The 17975-nt window shown below is 51.5% G+C and overlaps 1 protein-coding gene across 2 annotated transcripts in view; it reads right to left on the minus strand.

Annotated features, from left to right (window-relative positions):
- LOC139277121 (neuronal acetylcholine receptor subunit alpha-4) overlaps positions 1 to 14925 on the minus strand; it is a 50575-nt gene extending 35650 nt beyond the window's left edge. The window contains exons 1-4 of one of the 2 annotated variants that reach the window (XM_070895138.1): positions 14908 to 14925; positions 14528 to 14656; positions 12411 to 12455; positions 12198 to 12307 (exon numbers count right to left, since the gene is read on the minus strand). In XM_070895138.1, the coding sequence (XP_070751239.1) occupies positions 12198 to 12307; positions 12411 to 12440 (140 nt within the window). In that variant the 5' untranslated portion in view covers positions 12441 to 12455; positions 14528 to 14656; positions 14908 to 14925. Of the gene's footprint in view, positions 1 to 12197; positions 12308 to 12410; positions 12456 to 14527; positions 14657 to 14907 lie in introns of those variants that run through there. The other variant, XM_070895139.1, reaches the window with a different exon arrangement.
- Between the last annotated feature and the right edge of the window lie 3050 nt (positions 14926 to 17975).

A 17975-nucleotide genomic window follows, 5' to 3' on the forward strand; every position in this document is an offset into this window, starting at 1 on the left:
CAGCCTCTCGAGCCTGTTACACAGGAACAGGAGGAGGCTCGTTCAGTCGATTGAGCCTGTTACACAGGAACCGGAGGAGGCCCATTCAGCCCCTCGAGCCTGTTACACAGGAACAGGAGGAGGCCCATTCAGCCCCTCTAGCTTGCTACACAGGAACAGGAGGAGGCCTATTCAGCCCCTCGAGCCTGTTACACAGGAACAGGAGGAGGCCATTCAGTCCATCGAGCCTCTTACACAGGAACAGGAGGAGGCCCATTCAGCCCCTCGAGCCTGTTACACAGAACAGGAGGAGGCCATTCAACCCCTCGTGCCTGTTACAAAGGAACAGGAGGAGCCCATTCAGCCCCTCGAACCTGTTACACTGTAACAGAAGGAGGCCATTCAGCCTCTCGAGTCTGTTACACAGATACAGGAGGAGGACCATTCAGCCCCTCGAGCCTGTTACACAGGAACAGGAGGAGGCCATTCAGCCCCTCGAGCCTGTTACACAGGAACAGGAGGAGGCCATTCAGCCCCTCGAGCCTGTTACACAGGAACAGGAGGAGGCCATTCAGCCCCTTGAGCCTGTTACACAGGAACAGGAGGAGGCCATTCAGCCCCTTGAGCCTGTTACACAGGAACAGGAGGAGCCCATTCAGCCCCTCGAGCCTGTTACACAGGAACAGGAGGAGGCCATTCAGTCCATCGAGCCTGTTACACAGGAACAGGAGGAGGCCTATTCAGTCCCTCGAGCCTGTTACACAGGAACAGGAGGAGGTCATTCAGCCCCTCAAGCCTGTTACACAGGAACTGGAGGCCCATTCAGCCCCTCATGCCTCTTACACAGGAACAGGAGGAGGCCATTCAGCCCCTAGAGCCTGTTACACGGGAACAGGAGGCGGACCATTCAGCCCCTCGAGCTTGTTACACAGGAACAGGAGGAGGCCTATTCAGCCCCTCGAGCCTGTTACACAGGAACAGGAGGAAGTCATTCAGATCCTCGAGCCTGTTACGCGGAAACAGGAGGAGGCCATTCAGCCCCTCAAGCCTGTTACACAGAAACAGGAGGAGGCCCATTCAGCCCCTCATGCCTCTTACACAGGAACAGGAGAAGGCCATTCAGCCCCTCGAGCCTGTTAGACAGGAACAGGAGGATGCCATTCAGTCCCTCGATGCTGTTACACAGGAACAGGAGGAGGCCCATTCAGCCTTTCGAGCCTGTTAGACAGGAACAGGAGGATGCCATTCAGTCCCTCGAGCCTGTTACACAGGAACAGGAGGAGGCCCATTCAGCCTTTCGAGCCTGTTACACAGGAACAGGAGGAGGCCCATTCAGCCCCTCAATCCTGTTACACAGGAACAGGAGGAGGCCCATTCAGCCCCTCGAATCTGTTATACAGGAACAAAAGAAGGCCATTCAGCCCCTCGAGCCTGTTACACAGGAACAGGAGGAGCCCATTCAGCCCATCAAGCCTGTTACACAGGAACAGGAGGAGGCCATTCAGTCGCTCGAGCCTGTTACACAGGATCAGGAGGAGGCCATTCAGTCCATCGAGCCTGTTACACAGGAACAGGAGGAGGCCCATTCAGCCCCTCGAGCCTGTTACACAGGAACAGGAGGAGGCCCATTCAGTCCCTCGAGCCTGTTACACAGGAACAGGAGGAGGCCATTCAGTCCATCGAGCCTGTTACACAGGAACAGGAGGAGTTCCATCCAGCCCCTCGAACCTGTTACACAGGAACAGGAGGAGGCCCATTCAGCCTTTCGAGCCTGTTACGCAGGAATAGGAGGAGGCTCATTCAGTCCCTTGAGCCTGTTACACAGGAACCGGAGGAGGGCCATTCAGCCCCTCGAGCCTGTTACACAGGAACAGGAGGAGGCCATTCAGCCCCTCGAGCCTGTTACACAGGAATAGGAGGAGTCCCATACAGCCCCTCGAACCTGTTGCACAGGAACAGGAGGAGGCTCATTCAGTCCGTCGATCCTGTTACACAGGAACAGGAGGAGGCCATTCAGCCACTCGAGCCTGTTACATAGGAACAGGAGGAGGCGTATTCAGTCCCTCGAGCCTGTTACACAGGAACAGGAGGAGGCCATTCAGCCCCTCGAGCTTGATACACAGGAACAGGAGGAGGCCCATTCAGCCCCTCGAACCTGTTACACAGGAACAGGAGGAGGCCATTCAGCCCCTCGAGCTTGATACACAGGAACAGGAGGAGGCCCATTCAGCCCCTCGAGCCCGTTACACAGGAACAGGAGGAGGCACATTCAGCCCCCCGATCCTGTTGCACAGGAACAGGAGGAGGCCCATTCAGCCCCTCAATCCTGTTACACAGGAACAGGAGGAGGCCCATTCAGCCCCTCGAATCTGTTATACAGAAACAAAAGAAGGCCATTCAGCCCCTCGAGCCTGTTACACAGAACAGGAGGAGGCCATTCAACCTCTCGTGCCTGTTACACAGGAACAGGAGGAGCCCATTCAGCCCCTCGAACCTGTTACACTGTAACAGAAGGAGGCCATTCAGCCTCTCGAGCCTGTTACACAGATACAGGAGGAGGACCATTCAGCCCCTCAATCCTGTTACACAGGAACAGGAGGAGGCCCATTCAGCCCCTCGAGCCCGTTACACAGGAACAGGAGGAGCCCATTCAGCCCCTCGAGCCTGTTACACAGAACAGGAGGAGGCCATTCAACCTCTCGTGCCTGTTACACAGGAACAGGAGGAGCCCATTCAGCCCCTCGAACCTGTTACACTGTAACAGAAGGAGGCCATTCAGCCTCTCGAGCCTGTTACACAGATACAGGAGGAGGACCATTCAGCCCCTCGAGCCTGTTACACAGGAACAGGAGGAGGCCGTTCAGCCCCTCGAGCCTGTTACACAGGAACAGGAGGAGGCCCATTCAGCCTCTCGAGCCTGTTACACAGGAACAGATGGAGGTCATTCAGCCCCTCGAGCCTGTTACACAGGAACAGGAGGCCCATTCAGCCCCTCATGCCTCTTACACAGGAACAGGAGGATGCCATTCTGTCCCTCGAGCCTGTTACACAGGAACAGGAGGAGGCCCATTCAGCCGTTCGAGCCTGTTACGCAGGAATAGGAGGAGGCTCATTCAGTCCCTTGAGCCTGTTACACAGGAACCGGAGGAGGGCCATTCAGCCCCTCGAACCTGTTACACAGGAACAGGAGGCGGCCCATTCAGCCCCTCGAGCCTGTTACACAGGAACAGGAGGAGGCCATTCAGCCCCTCGAGCCTGTTACACAGGAACAGGAGGAGGCCCATTCAGCCCCTCGAGCCTGTTACACAGGAACAGGAGGCGGCCCATTCAGCCCCTCGAGCCTGTTACACAGGAACAGGAGGAGGCACATTCAGCCCCCCGATTCTGTTACACAGGAACAGGAGGAGGCCCATTCAGCCCGTCAATCCTGTTACACAGGAACAGGAGGAGGCCCATTCAGCCCCTCGAACCTGTTATACAGGAACAGAAGAAGGCCATTCAGCCCCTCGAGCCTGTTACACAGGAACAGGAGGAGCCCATTCAGCTCCTCGAGCCTGTTACACAGGAACAGGAGGAGGCCATTCAGTCCATCGAGCCTGTTACACAGGAATAGGAGGAGTCCCATACAGCCCCTCGAACCTGTTACACAGGAACAGGAGAAGGCTCATTCAGTCCGTCGATCCTGTTACACAGGAACAGGAGGATGCCATTCAGTCCCTCGAGCCTGTTGCACAGGAACAGGAGGAGGCCCATTCAGCCTCTCGAGCCTGTTACACAGGAACAGGAGGAGGCTCGTTCAGTCGATTGAGCCTGTTACACAGGAACCGGAGGAGGCCCATTCAGCCCCTCGAGCCTGTTACACAGGAACAGGAGGAGGCCCATTCAGCCCCTCTAGCTTGCTACACAGGAACAGGAGGAGGCCTATTCAGCCCCTCGAGCCTGTTACACAGGAATAGGAGGAGGCCATTCAGTCCATCGAGCCTCTTACACAGGAACAGGAGGAGGCCCATTCAGCCCCTCGAGCCTGTTACACAGAACAGGAGGAGGCCATTCAACCCCTCGTGCCTGTTACAAAGGAACAGGAGGAGCCCATTCAGCCCCTCGAACCTGTTACACTGTAACAGAAGGAGGCCATTCAGCCTCTCGAGTCTGTTACACAGATACAGGAGCAGGACCATTCAGCCCCTCGAGCCTGTTACACAGGAACAGGAGGAGGCCATTCAGCCCCTCGAGCCTGTTACACAGGAACAGGAGGAGGCCATTCAGCCCCTCGAGCCTGTTACACAGAAACAGGAGGAGGCCATTCAGCCCCTTGAGCCTGTTACACAGGAACAGGAGGAGGCCATTCAGCCCCTTGAGCCTGTTACACAGGAACAGGAGGAGCCCATTCAGCCCCTCGAGCCTGTTACACAGGAACAGGAGGTGGCCATTCAGTCCATCGAGCCTGTTACACAGGAACAGGAGGAGGCCTATTCAGTCCCTCGAGCCTGTTACACAGGAACAGGAGGAGGTCATTCAGCCCCTCAAGCCTGTTACACAGGAACAGGAGGCCCATTCAGCCCCTCATGCCTCTTACACAGGAACAGGAGGAGGCCATTCAGCCCCTAGAGCCTGTTACACAGGAACAGGAGGCGGACCATTCAGCCCCTCGAGCTTGTTACACAGGAACAGGAGGAGGCCTATTCAGCCCCTCGAGCCTGTTACACAGGAACAGGAGGAAGTCATTCAGATCCTCGAGCCTGTTACGCGGAAACAGGAGGAGGCCATTCAGCCCCTCAAGCCTGTTACACAGAAACAGGAGGAGGCCCATTCAGCCCCTCATGCCTCTTACACAGGAACAGGAGAAGGCCATTCAGCCCCTCGAGCCTGTTAGACAGGAACAGGAGGATGCCATTCAGTCCCTCGATGCTGTTACACAGGAACAGGAGGAGGCCCATTCAGCCTTTCGAGCCTGTTAGACAGGAACAGGAGGATGCCATTCAGTCCCTCGAGCCTGTTACACAGGAACAGGAGGAGGCCCATTCAGCCTTTCGAGCCTGTTACACAGGAACAGGAGGAGGCCCATTCAGCCCCTCAATCCTGTTACACAGGAACAGGAGGAGGCCCATTCAGCCCCTCGAATCTGTTATACAGGAACAAAAGAAGGCCATTCAGCCCCTCGAGCCTGTTACACAGGAACAGGAGGAGCCCATTCAGCCCATCAAGCCTGTTACACAGGAACAGGAGGAGGCCATTCAGTCGCTCGAGCCTGTTACACAGGATCAGGAGGAGGCCATTCAGTCCATCGAGCCTGTTACACAGGAACAGGAGGAGGCCCATTCAGCCCCTCGAGCCTGTTACACAGGAACAGGAGGAGGCCCATTCAGTCCCTCGAGCCTGTTACACAGGAACAGGAGGAGGCCATTCAGTCCATCGAGCCTGTTACACAGGAACAGGAGGAGTTCCATCCAGCCCCTCGAACCTGTTACACAGGAACAGGAGGAGGCCCATTCAGCCTTTCGAGCCTGTTACGCAGGAATAGGAGGAGGCTCATTCAGTCCCTTGAGCCTGTTACACAGGAACCGGAGGAGGGCCATTCAGCCCCTCGAGCCTGTTACACAGGAACAGGAGGAGGCCATTCAGCCCCTCGAGCTTGATACACAGGAACAGGAGGAGGCCCATTCAGCCCCTCGAGCCTGTTACACAGGAACAGGAGGAGGCACATTCAGCCCCCCGGTCCTGTTACACAGGAACAGGAGGAGGCCATTCAGTCCATCGAGCCTGTTACACAGGAATAGGAGGAGTCCCATACAGCCCCTCGAACCTGTTGCACAGGAACAGGAGGAGGCTCATTCAGTCCGTCGATCCTGTTACACAGGAACAGGAGGAGGCCCATTCAGCCACTCGAGCCTGTTACATAGGAACAGGAGGAGGCGTATTCAGTCCCTCGAGCCTGTTACACAGGAACAGGAGGAGGTCATTCAGCCCCTCGAGCCTGTTACACAGGAACAGGAGGAGGCCCATTCAGCCCCTCAAGCCTGTTACACAGGAACAGGAGGAGGCCATTCAGCCCCTCGAGCCTGTTACACAGGAACAGGAGGATGCCCATTCAGTCCCTCGAGCCTGTTACACAGGAACAGGAGGAGCCCATTCAGCCCCTCGAGCCTGTTACACAGGAACAGGAGGAGGCCATTCAGTCCCTCGAGCCTGTTACACAGGAACAGGAGGAGGCCCATTCAGCCCTCGAGCCTGTTACACAGGAACAGGAGGAGGCCCATTCAGTCCCTCGAGCCTGTTACACAGGAACAGAAGGAGGCCATTCAGTCCATCGAGCCTGTTACACAGGAACAGGAGGAGGCCATTCAGTCCATCGAGCCTGTTACACAGGAACAGGAGGAGGCCCATTCAGCCCCTTGAGCCTGTTACACAGGAACTGGAGGAGACCATTCAGCCCCTCGAGCCTGTCCCACTATTCAATGAGATCATGGCTGATCTGTACCTCAACCCTTGATACCCTTACCCAAAAAACATCTGTCGATCTCACTCTTGTAAGCTCCAATTGACCCCCAGCCTCAACTGCTTTTTTTTGGAGGGGGGCGGGGGCCGGGAGAGAGTACCAGATTCCCACTGCCCTTTGTGTGAAAAAGTGCTTCCTAATATCCCCCCTGAACGGCCTGGCTCTAATGTTAAGGTTCTGCCCCTTGTTCTGGACTCCCCCTCCAGAGGGAATAGTTTCTCTCGATCCACCGCATCGAATCCTTTAATCATCTTAAACCCCTCGATTACTCCTCAACCTTCTACACTGAAGGTAACACAAGGCAAGTTTCTGCAACGTGTCCTCATAATTTAACCCGCTCAGCCCTGGTATCATTCTGGGGAATCTGGTGAACATAGGAGTGTTTTTATTTTTCGGTGAAATTGTATTTTTAATGTTTCTTATAGTTTGGGAATTATCAACATCGAATCACACGTCAGAGAGGGGGGCATTCGACCCATCGTGCCTGTGCCGGTTCTGTGAAGAGCTATTCAATCAGTTCCACTCCCCCCGCTCTTTCCCCACAGCCCGGCACATTTTCCCTTTTCAACTCTTTATCCGATTCCCGTTTGAAAGTTACTATTGAATCTGCTCCTACCGCCCTTTCAGGCAGTGTGTTCCCGATCACAACAACTCACTGGTAAAAAATGATCTGTGATAAATGATGTTTGAGTAGGATTTATTCATAGAAACATCGAAACATAGAAAATAGGTGCAGGAGTAGGCCATTCGGCCCTTCTAGCCTGCACCGCCATTCAATGAGTTCATGGCTGAACATGCAACTTCAGTACCCCATTCCTGCTTTCTCACCATACCCCTTGATTCCCCTAGTAGTAAGGACTTCATCTAACTCCTTTTTGAATATATTTAGTGAATTGGCCTCAACAACTTTCTGTGGTAGAGAATTCCACAGTTTCACCACTCTCTGGGTGAAGAAGTTTCTCCTCATCTCAGTCCTAAATGGCTTACCCCTTATCCTTAGACTGTGTCCCCTGGTTCTGGACTGCCCCAACATTGGGAACATTCTTCCTGCATCTAACCTGTCTAAACCCATCAGAATTTGAAACGTTTCTATGAGGTCCCCTCTCATTCTTCTGAACTCCAGTGAATACAAGCCCAGTTGATCCAGTCTTTCTTGATAGGTCAGTCCCGCCATCCCAGGAATCAGTCTGGTGAACCTTCGCTGCACTCCCTCAATAGCAAGAATGTCCTTCCTCAGGTTAGGAGACCAAAACTGTACACAATACTCCAGGTGTGGCCTCACCAAGGCCCTGTACAACTGTAGCAACACCTCCCTGCCTCTGTACTCAAATCCCCTCACTATGAAGGCCAACATGCCATTTTCCTTCTTAACCGCCTGCTGTACCTGCATGCCAACCTTCAATGACTGATGTACCATGACACCCAGGTCTTGTTGCACCTCCCCTTTTCCTAATCTGTCACCATTCAGATAATAGTCTGTCTCTCTGTTTTTACCACCAAAGTGAACAACCTCACATTTATCCACATTATACTTCATCTGCCATGCATTTGCCCACTCACCTAATCTATCCAAGTCGCTCTGCAGCCTCATAGCATTCTCCTCACAGCTCACACTGCCACCCAACTTAGTGCCATCCGCAAATTTGGAGATACTACATTTAATCCCCTCGTCTAAATCATTAATGTACAGTGTAAACAGCTGGGGCCCAGCACAGAACCTTGCGGTACCCCACTAGTCACTGCCTGCCATTCTGAAAAGTACCCGTTTACTCCTACTCTTTGCTTCCTGTCTGTCAACCAGTTCTCAATCCATGTCAGCACACTACCCCCAATCCCATGTGCTTTAACTTTGCACATTAATCTCTTGTGTGGGACCTTGTCGAAAGCCTTCTGAAAGTCCAAATATACCACATCAACTGGTTCTCTCTTGTCCACTCTACTGGAAACATCCTCAAAGAATTCCAGAAGATTTGTCAAGCATGATTTCCCTTTCACAAATCCATGCTGACTTGGACATATTATGTCACCTCTTTCCAAATGCGCTGCTATGACATCCTTAATAATTGATTCCATCATTTTACCCACTACCGATGTCAGGCTGACTGGTCTATAATTCCCTGTTTTCTCTCTCCCTCCTTTTTTAAAAAGTGGGGTTACATTGGCTACCCTCCACTCCATAGGAACTGATCCAGAGTCAATGGAATGTTGGAAAATGATTGTCAATGCATCCGCTATTTCCAAGGCCACCTCCTTAAGTACTCTGGGATGCAGTCCATCAGGCCCTGGGGATTTATCGGCCTTCAATCCCATCAATTTCCCCAACACAATTTCCCAACTAATAAAGATTTCCCTCAGTTCCTCCTCCTTACTAGACCCTCTGACCCCTTTTATATCCGGAAGGTTGTTAGTGTCCTCCTTAGTGAATACCGAACCAAAGTACTTGTTCAATTGGTCTGCCATTTCTTTGTTCCCCGTTATGACTTCCCCTGATTCTGACTGCAGGGGACCTACATTTGTCTTTACGAACCTTTTTCTCTTTACATATCTATAGAAACTTTTGCAATCCGTCTTAATGTTCCCTGCAAGCTTCTGCTCGTGCTCCATTTTCCCTGCCCTAATCAAACCCTTTGTCCTCCTCTGCTGAGTTCTAAATTTCTCCCAGTCTCCAGGTTCGCTGCTACTTCTGGCCAATTTGTATGCCATTTCCTTGGCTTTAATACTATCCCTGATTTCCCTTGATAGCCACGGTTGAGCCACCTTCCCTTTTTTATTTTTACGTCAGACAGGAATGTACAATTGTTGATGTTCATCCATGCAGTCTCTAAATGTCTGCCATTGCCCATCCACAGTCAACCCCTTAAGTATCATTCGCCAATCTATCCTAGCCAATTCACATCTCATACCTTCAAAGTTATCCTTCTTTAAGTTCTGGACCATTAACTGAATTAACTGTTTCATTCACCATCCTAATGCAGAATTCCACCATATTATGGTCACTCTTCCCCAAGGGGCCTCGCACAACGAGATTGCTAATTAACCCTCTCTCATTACACAACACCCAGTCTAAGATGGCCTCCCCCCGAGTTGGTTCCTCGACATATTGGTCGAGAAAACCATTCCTTATGCACTCCAGGAAATCCTCCTCCACCGTATTGCTTCCAGTTTGGTTAGCCCAATCTATGTGCATATTAAAGTCACCCATTATAACTGCTGCACCCTTATTGCATGCACCCCTAATTTCCTGTTTGATGCCCTCCCCAACATCACTACTGCTGTTTGGAGGTCTGTACACAACTGTACACATTCCTATAATGTTCGTGTTTTTTCCATGTCAAAGTGTAGGAGCTGAAAACCAGTCAGTCTCAGCACAGGAACAGGAGGAGGCCCATTCAGCCCCTCGAGCCTGTTACACGGGAACAGGCAGAGGCCATTCAGCCCCTTGAGCCTGTCCAGTGACAGGAAAGGGTTCAAAGTTGTGCCAATTTGGGATATGATCAGGCCATTCAGAGGTGTCCCGATGAGCTGCAGATTTGAACGTGAGATTTGTAGCTGGGTATCCAGAAACAGAGAATTTCACAGAATGTAGAGCAGAGACACAGGCCATTCGGCCCAACAAGACCCTGCTCCAAACAAGCCTCCTCCCACTCCTCTTCATCTCACTCTATCAGCACAGGGTGGTGGAGGCAGACTCAATCTTATCTTTCAAAAGGCAGTTGGATAAGTATCTCAAGGAAATAAATTTGCAGGGTTAAGGGGAAAGGGCGGGGGTGTGGGACTAGCTGAGAGTCGGCACGAGCTCGATGAGCCGAATGGTCATCTCCCGTGCAGTAACCATTCTATGATCTTATTGGTCAAAGCCAAGGCCCGCCCAAGTTCCACCCAGAGGACTGCCGATGGCTGCCGAGAGACCAGGCGGTAATTTGCCGGGGAAATCCCTCTAACAGTACCGCCCAGTGGCCACATAACGGCTTACGCCGTCAATCTGGGTGGCAGCAAGCGGGAGCTCCCAATCTCGACAGCAAATGCATTCCTCGGCAAAGCACCGCCAAGGATTGAGTCGGGGCCCAGGGAGGGGTTGGGTGGGGAGGGGGGGGGAAATCTAAAAATAAAAATCTTCACAAAAGAAAAGCACTGGAACACCTTCAGGGGACCCCATACAGATAAATCGCTGGGACAAAAAACATTAAAGGAGGTTCACTAACCTTTTTTTGCAGGTCTTCCTACTTACCGTCAGGGTTAGACCTGCCTCCATGCAACGGTCTTTCCCCCTGCTGCCGCTGACTCCTGCCCGGAGGATTCTGCCAGCTCGGTGGGCAGGAGGTCACTTCCACGACTTGCGCGCCAGAGGCCGTCAGCAGGCAGTTCCCGGCGGTACTCCCCTCCCACCGGCGGCAGACCTAGAGGAATCTGTCACCGAGGGGAGACCGCCAAAAAAACTCGGCGGCAGTTAGCGGCACTGGGCGGTAAGGTCACCAATTTTGGCCACTATGATTCTAACCTTCTATTCCTTTCTCCCCCATGTGTTTATCCAGCTTCCCCTTAAATACATCGATACTATTCGCCTCAACCATTCCCTGTGGCAGCGAGTTCCACATTCTCACCGCTCTCTGGGTAAAGAAGTTTCTCCTGAATTCCCCATTGGATTTATCAATGACTGTCTGATATCGATGGCCCCTAGTTCTGGTCTCCCCCACAAGTCGAAACATCTCTTCATCGATCCTATCAAACCCTTTCATATAATCTTAAAGATCTTGATCAAGTCACCCTTAACCTTCTCTTTTCGAGACAAAAGAGTTCCAGCCTGTTCAATTGTTGATGATAGGTTAGTAGTTCTGCTATCATATTTCTAGTGCCTTGATATTCTTTTTTATAAAATAGAGACCAGAGTTGTGCACAGTGCTCCAAGTGTGGTCTAACCCAGGTATATGGAGACCAGAACTGTGCACAGTGCTCCAAGTGTGGTCTAACCCAGGTATATGGAGACCAGAACTGTGCACAGTGTTCCAAGTGTGGTCTAACCAAGGTATATGGAGACCAGAACTGTGCACAATGCTCCAAATGTGGTCTAACCCAGGTATATGGAGACCAGAACTGTGCACAGTGCTCCAAGTGTGGTCTAACCCAGGTATATGGAGACCAGAACTGTGCACAGTGCTCCAAGTGTGGTCTAACCAAGGTATATGGAGACCAGAACTGTGCACAATGCTCCAAATGTGGTCTAACCCAGGTATATGGAGACCAGAACTGTGCACAGTACTCCAAGTGTGGTCTAACCCAGGTATATGGAGACCAGAACTGTGCACAGTGCTCCAAGTGTGGTCTAACCCAGGTATATGGAGACCAGAACTGTGCACAGTGCTCCAAGTGTGGTCTAACCAAGGTATATGGAGACCAGAACTGTGCACAATGCTCCAAATGTGGTCTAACCCAGGTATATGGAGACCAGAACTGTGCACAGTGCTCCAAGTGTGGTCTAACCCAGGTATATGGAGACCAGAACTGTGCACAATGCTCCAAGTGTGGTCTAACCAAGGTTCGATACAAGTTTAACATAACCTCTCTGCTCTTCGATTCAATCCCTCTGGAAATGAACCCCAGTGCTTGGCTAGCTTTTTGAATTGGCCTTATTAACCTGTGTCACTACACTTGGTGATTTGTGTAGCTGGAAACTCAGGAACCTGACTGTAAAACAAGGCCATTAAATTCACGCCCTGTGACCCACTTGTTGTACAGGACGATGTCGGGTCTCCAGAGAAGCTCTGATGGGATTCTGATTGATGTCACATTCTCGTATTCCAAGGGATTCCAGCAGAGCTTAAAATCATACCATTCCTGAAAACAGAAAAAGCACGAGACAAGTAAAGAGGAGAGGCGTTTTGTAGAAACTAACGGAAGAAATAATCGAATGTCGAATTTGTCCAAAACTCCAACAGACCTGTTTGACCCAGACATTGGTGGTCATCATTTGATTCTTCTCATCCTGTGGGGAGAACAAGGTGTCTTACATTTGGAAAAGCAGCAAATTTTAAATATGAACTAATCACAGAAACACTGTAAAGAAACTCCCCTATACAGCATTGAGAGAATTCCCAGAGCACTCCTTAACCAAAACATAAAATCTGTTCTGTTACTTTATCTTTTTCACACACTCGCCTCTGGGTCAGAAGGTCGTGGATTCCAGTCCCACTCCAGAGACTTGTGCACAAAATCCAGCCTGACATTCCCAATGCAGCACTGAGGGAGTGCTGCACTGTCGGAGGTGCCGTCTTTCGGATGTGACGTTAAACCGAGGCCCCGTCTGCTCTCTCATGACATCTCAGAGCACTTTACAGCCAATGAAGTACTTTTCAAGTGTAGCTACTGTTATAATGTAGCAAAAGTGGGAGCCAAATTGTGCAGAGCAAGCTCCCACAACCAACCTTCAAATAAATGACCAGATCTTCAGTTTTTACGTTAGTTGAGGTAAAATTATTGGCCAAGACACCTGCCCCAATCTTCTAATAGTGTCATGGGACCCTTTACATATCGAGAAGGGCAGAAAGGGCCCTGGTTTAATGTCTCATCTGAAAGATGGCACCTCCAACAGTGCAGCACTCCCTCAGTACTGCCTCTCCGACAGTGTGCCGCTCCCTCAGTACTGCCTCTCCGACAGTGCAGCGCTCCCTCATTACTGCCCCTCCGACAGTGCAGCACTCCCTCAGTACTGCCTCTCCGACAGTGCACCGCTCCCTCAGTACTGCCTCTCCGACAGTGCAGCGCTCCCTCATTACTGCCCCTCCGACAGTGCAGTGCTCCCTCAGTACTGCCTCTCCGACAGTGCAGCGCTCCCTCATTACTGCCCCTCCGACAGTGCAGTGCTCCCTCAGTACTGCCCCTCCGACAGTGCACCGCTCCCTCAGTACTGCCCCTCCGACAGTGCGCCACTCCTTCAGTACTGCCTCTCCGACAGTGCGCTGCTCCCTCAGTACTGTCACTCCAATAGTGCAGCGCTCCCTCAGTACCGCCTCTCCGACAATGCAGCGCTCCCTCAGTACTGCCCCTCCGACAGTGCAGCGCTCCCTCAGTACTGCCTCTCCGACAGTGCAGCGCTCCCTCATTACTGCCTCTCCGACAGTGCGCCGCTCCCTCAGTACTGCCCTTCCGACAGTGCGGCGCTCCCTCAGTACTGCCCCTCCGACAGTGCGGCGCTCCCTCAGTACTGCCCCTCCGACAGTGCGGCGCTCCCTCAGTACTGCCCCTCCGACAGTGCGGCGCTCTCTCAGTACTGCCCCTCCGACAGTGTGGCGCTCCCTCAGTGCTGCCCCTCCGACAGTGCGACGCTCCCTCAGTACTGCCCCTCCGACAGTGCGACGCTCCCTCAGTACTGCACTGGGGGTGTCAGCCTGGATTATGTCCCTGGAGTGGGACTGGAATCCATGACCCTGTGACTCAGAGGCGAGAGTGCTGCCCAGTGAGTGCTGACACTCGGCCTGGCCAGAATTGGAGCAGGAATCACAGAGTTGAAATGACAGAGTTTAACACACTGCACCATCCAGCCCAGACGACATGAATATTAAGGCAGATTAACAATATAATGTGTTCCGCGATAGACAGTCGAAAAGCTCCAATATTGACACTCAGTGTAATGGATTGAGTGAAAAGCCTATTCGGGTTTACACAGACACAGAAATAGACCCGGGAGCACTTCGAGTCTGAGTCACGGCAGATGAACCTGTTCTTTTAAATATTTTAGATCAAATATAAATGGTAAATTATAGGAAATGTCAAAACATATTAAAACAAAGATTGACATGTCCATGTAGGTTCACAGGTGATGTTGGTGCTGGGTGGGGTGATGGGCTGAATGGCCGTTTCTTATCACTGTATGTTACCTTGGAACAAAGCAGGGATCGCTCCGTCCTTACAGAACTATTAAATGGTAACGCCACAACATATTTTAGCAGCCTATCGCTCTGGGTTCTGCAGTGTTTTGGCAAGAACATTAAGCATTAGTTAAGAAAGTTGAAGCTATGAGACAGGCTGCCGTGGTTGGTCCTGGGATCCCCCACATACCACGTCTACGAGTTGTGCGATGGACAATCCAAAGCGGACAAGGACCGCGTCCGAAGAGTTGACCACGGGCCGGGACAACTTGTTGTAGTCGGTGAAGAGTGTTTTCAGTAGACGCTCCTCAGCTTGGGCCTGAGCATACACCTTGCAACAAACTGACAGACAAAAGGTAATTAAATCCAGGAGAATGCCCCCACATCCCAGCTCCGAGCATGGACACAGGTACCAGTGGTTTCCTCAAAATCTAGAAGTACTTTGCAGGAACATCCTCCCCTTGCTTTCCGTCTCTTGCCCCTCCAAACCATATACCAACTGGAACAGAAAAGAAGACTTGCATTTCTATAGCGCCTTTCACGACCTCAGGACGTCCCAATGAGCTTCACAGACAAAGAAGTACTTACACAGATGGGTGGGAGAGTAAGCTGTGAGGAGGACGCAAAGAATCTTCAAAGGGATATAGACAGGCTAAGTGAGTGGGCAAAAATTTGGCAGATGGAGCATAATGTGGGAAACTGTGAGGTTATCCACTTGGGTAGGAAAAATAAAAAAGCAAATTATTATTTAAATGGGGAGCGATTACAAAGTGCTGCAGTACAGCGGGATCTGGGGGTCCTTGTGCATGAAACACAAAAAGTTAGTATGCAGATACAGCAAGTAATCAGGAAGGCAAATGGAATGTTGGCCTTTATTGTAAGGGGCATAGAGTATAAAAGCAGAGAAGTCCTGCTACAAACTGTACAGGGTATTGGTGAGGCCGCACCTGGAGTACTGCGTACAGTTTTGGTCTCCGTATTCAAGGAAGGATATACTTGCATTGGAGGCTGTTCAGAGAAGGTTCACTAGGTTGATTCCAGAGATGAGGGGGTTGACTTATGAAGATAGGTTGAGGAGGTTGGACCTACTCATTGGAGTTCAGAAGAATGAGAGGTGATCTTATTGAAACACATAAGATTCTAAGGGGGCTTGACAAGGTGGATGCAGAGAGGATATTTCAACTGATGGGGGAGGCTAGAAATAGGGGGCATAGTTTCAGAATAAGGGGTCACGCATTTAAAACAAAAATGAGGAGGGATTTCTTCTCTCAGAAGGTTGTAAATCTGTGGAATTCTCTACCCCAGAGAGCTGTGGAGGCTGGGTCATTGAATATATTTAAGGCGGAGATAGACAGATTTTTGAATGATAAGTGAGTAAAGGGTTATGGGGACTGGGCAGGGAAATGGAGTTGAGGCCAAGATCGTATTGAATGGCAGAGCAGGCTCAAGGTGGCCAAATGTCCTACTCCTGCTCCTATTTCTTATGTTCTTATGAAGTGTTGTCACCATCTCTAACAAGCGAGAGTCTAACCACCGCCCATTGCCATTATATGACATCACCATCACCGAATCCCCCACCATCAACATCCTGGGGGTCACCATTGACCAGAAACTTAACTGGACCAGACACATAAATACTGAGGCAACAAGAGCGGGTCAGAGGCTGGGTATTCTGCGGTGAGTGTCTCACCTCCTGACTCCCCAAAGCCTTTCCACCATCTGCAAGGCACAAGTCGGGAGTGTGATAGAATACTCTGCACTTGCCTGGATGAGTGCAGCTCCAACATTCAGAAGCTCGACACCATCCAGGACAAAGCAGCCGCTTGATTGGCCCCCCATCCACCACCTTCAACATTCACTCCCTCCACCACCGGCGCACCGTGGCTGCAGTGTGCACCATCTACAAGATGCACTGCAGCAACTCGCCAAGGCTTCTTCAGCAGCACCTCCCAAACCCGCGACCTCTACCACCTAGAAGGACAAGGGCAGCAGGCGGATGGGAACACCACCACCTCCACGTTCCCCTCCCAGTCACACACCATCCTGACTGGGAAATATATCGGCCGTTCCTTCATTGTCGCTGGGTCACAATCCTGGAACTCCCTCCCTAACAGCACTGTGGGAGCACCTTCACTGCACGGACTGCAGCGGTTCAAGAAGGCGGCTCACCACCACCTTCTCAAAGGCAATTAGGGATGGGCAATAAATGCCGGCCTTGCCAGCGACGCCCACATCCCAGGAATGGATATTTTTTAAAAGAACTGTTGTAATGTAGGAATTGCGGCAGCAAATTTGTGCACAGCAAGCTCCCACAGACAGCAATGTGATAATGAGCAGATAATCGCTGGCATAATACTGTCAGCCCTGGTCTGTCACTGAATGTCAGTGGGCTATTTGAGCATAGTGGAGGCAGGAATCAGCTAACTCACCACTCACACATAAGGGGTAAGCCATTTAGGGCTAAGATGAGGAGAAACTTCTTCACTCAGAGAGTTGTGAACCTGTGGAATTCCCTACTGCAGAGAGTTGTTGAGGCCAGTCCATTGGATATATTTAAGAGGGAGTTAGATGTGGCCCTTACGGCTAAAGGGATCAAGGGGTATGGAGAGAAAGCAGGAAACGGGTACTGAGGTGAATGATCAGCCATGATCTTATTGAACGGTGGTGCAGGCTCAAAGGGGCGAATGGCCTACTCCTGCACCTATTTTCTATGTTTCTACACCAGGGGGTCCCATCTGGGACCTTGATTGCACGTGTGACTCAGTGCCACACATATAGGTGCACTTACCAACTCAACCACTGGGGGAGCCCTGGAGAAAGATTTTAACATTCACTTGAATGAAAAAAAAATCCATTATCCCATATTAATATCGGAAGGAGACATTTCAGAAACATATCTGTTTGCCGGAATCTCCAGTACAATCAGTAGGTGCGAGTAACCTCCAAGAACTCAGCCTTGCTTCAGTGGCTAGCATTCTCGCCTCTGAATCAGATGGTTGTGGGTTCAAGTCCTACTCCAGATACTTGAGCACATAATCTCGCTGACACTCCAGTGCAGTACTGAGGGAACGCTGCACTGTCGGAGGGGCAGTACTAAGGGAGCACCGCACTGTCGGAGGGGTAGTACTGAGGGAGTGCCGCACTGTCGGAGGGGCAGTACTGAGGGAGTGCCGCACTGTCAGAGGGGCAGTGCTAAGGGAGCACTGCACTGTCAGAGGGGCAGTACTGAGGTAGTGCTGCACTGTCAGAGGGGCAGTACTGAGGGAGTGCTGCACTGTCGGAGGGGCAGTACTGAGGGAGTGCTGCTCTGTCAGAGGGGCAGTACTGAGGGAGTGCTGCACTGTCGGAGGGGCAGTACTGAGGGAGTGCTGCTCTGTCAAAGGGGCAGTACTGAGGGAGTGCTGCACTGTCGGAGGGGCAGTACTGAGGGAGTGCTGCACTGTCGGAGGGGCAGTACTGAGGGAGTGCTGCTCTGTCAGAGGGGCAGTACTGAGGGAGTGCTGCACTGTCGGATGCGATGTTAAAACTGAGGCCCGTGTGGTCTCTCTGTTGGATATAAAATATGGCTAGTTTGAAGAAGTGCAGCGAGTTCTCCCCGGTGCCCTGGACAATATTTACCCCTTAACCAACATCACAAA

Source organism: Pristiophorus japonicus, chromosome 12 (assembly GCF_044704955.1).
Source record: "Pristiophorus japonicus isolate sPriJap1 chromosome 12, sPriJap1.hap1, whole genome shotgun sequence".
NCBI classification, from domain to species: Eukaryota; Metazoa; Chordata; class Chondrichthyes; family Pristiophoridae; genus Pristiophorus; species Pristiophorus japonicus.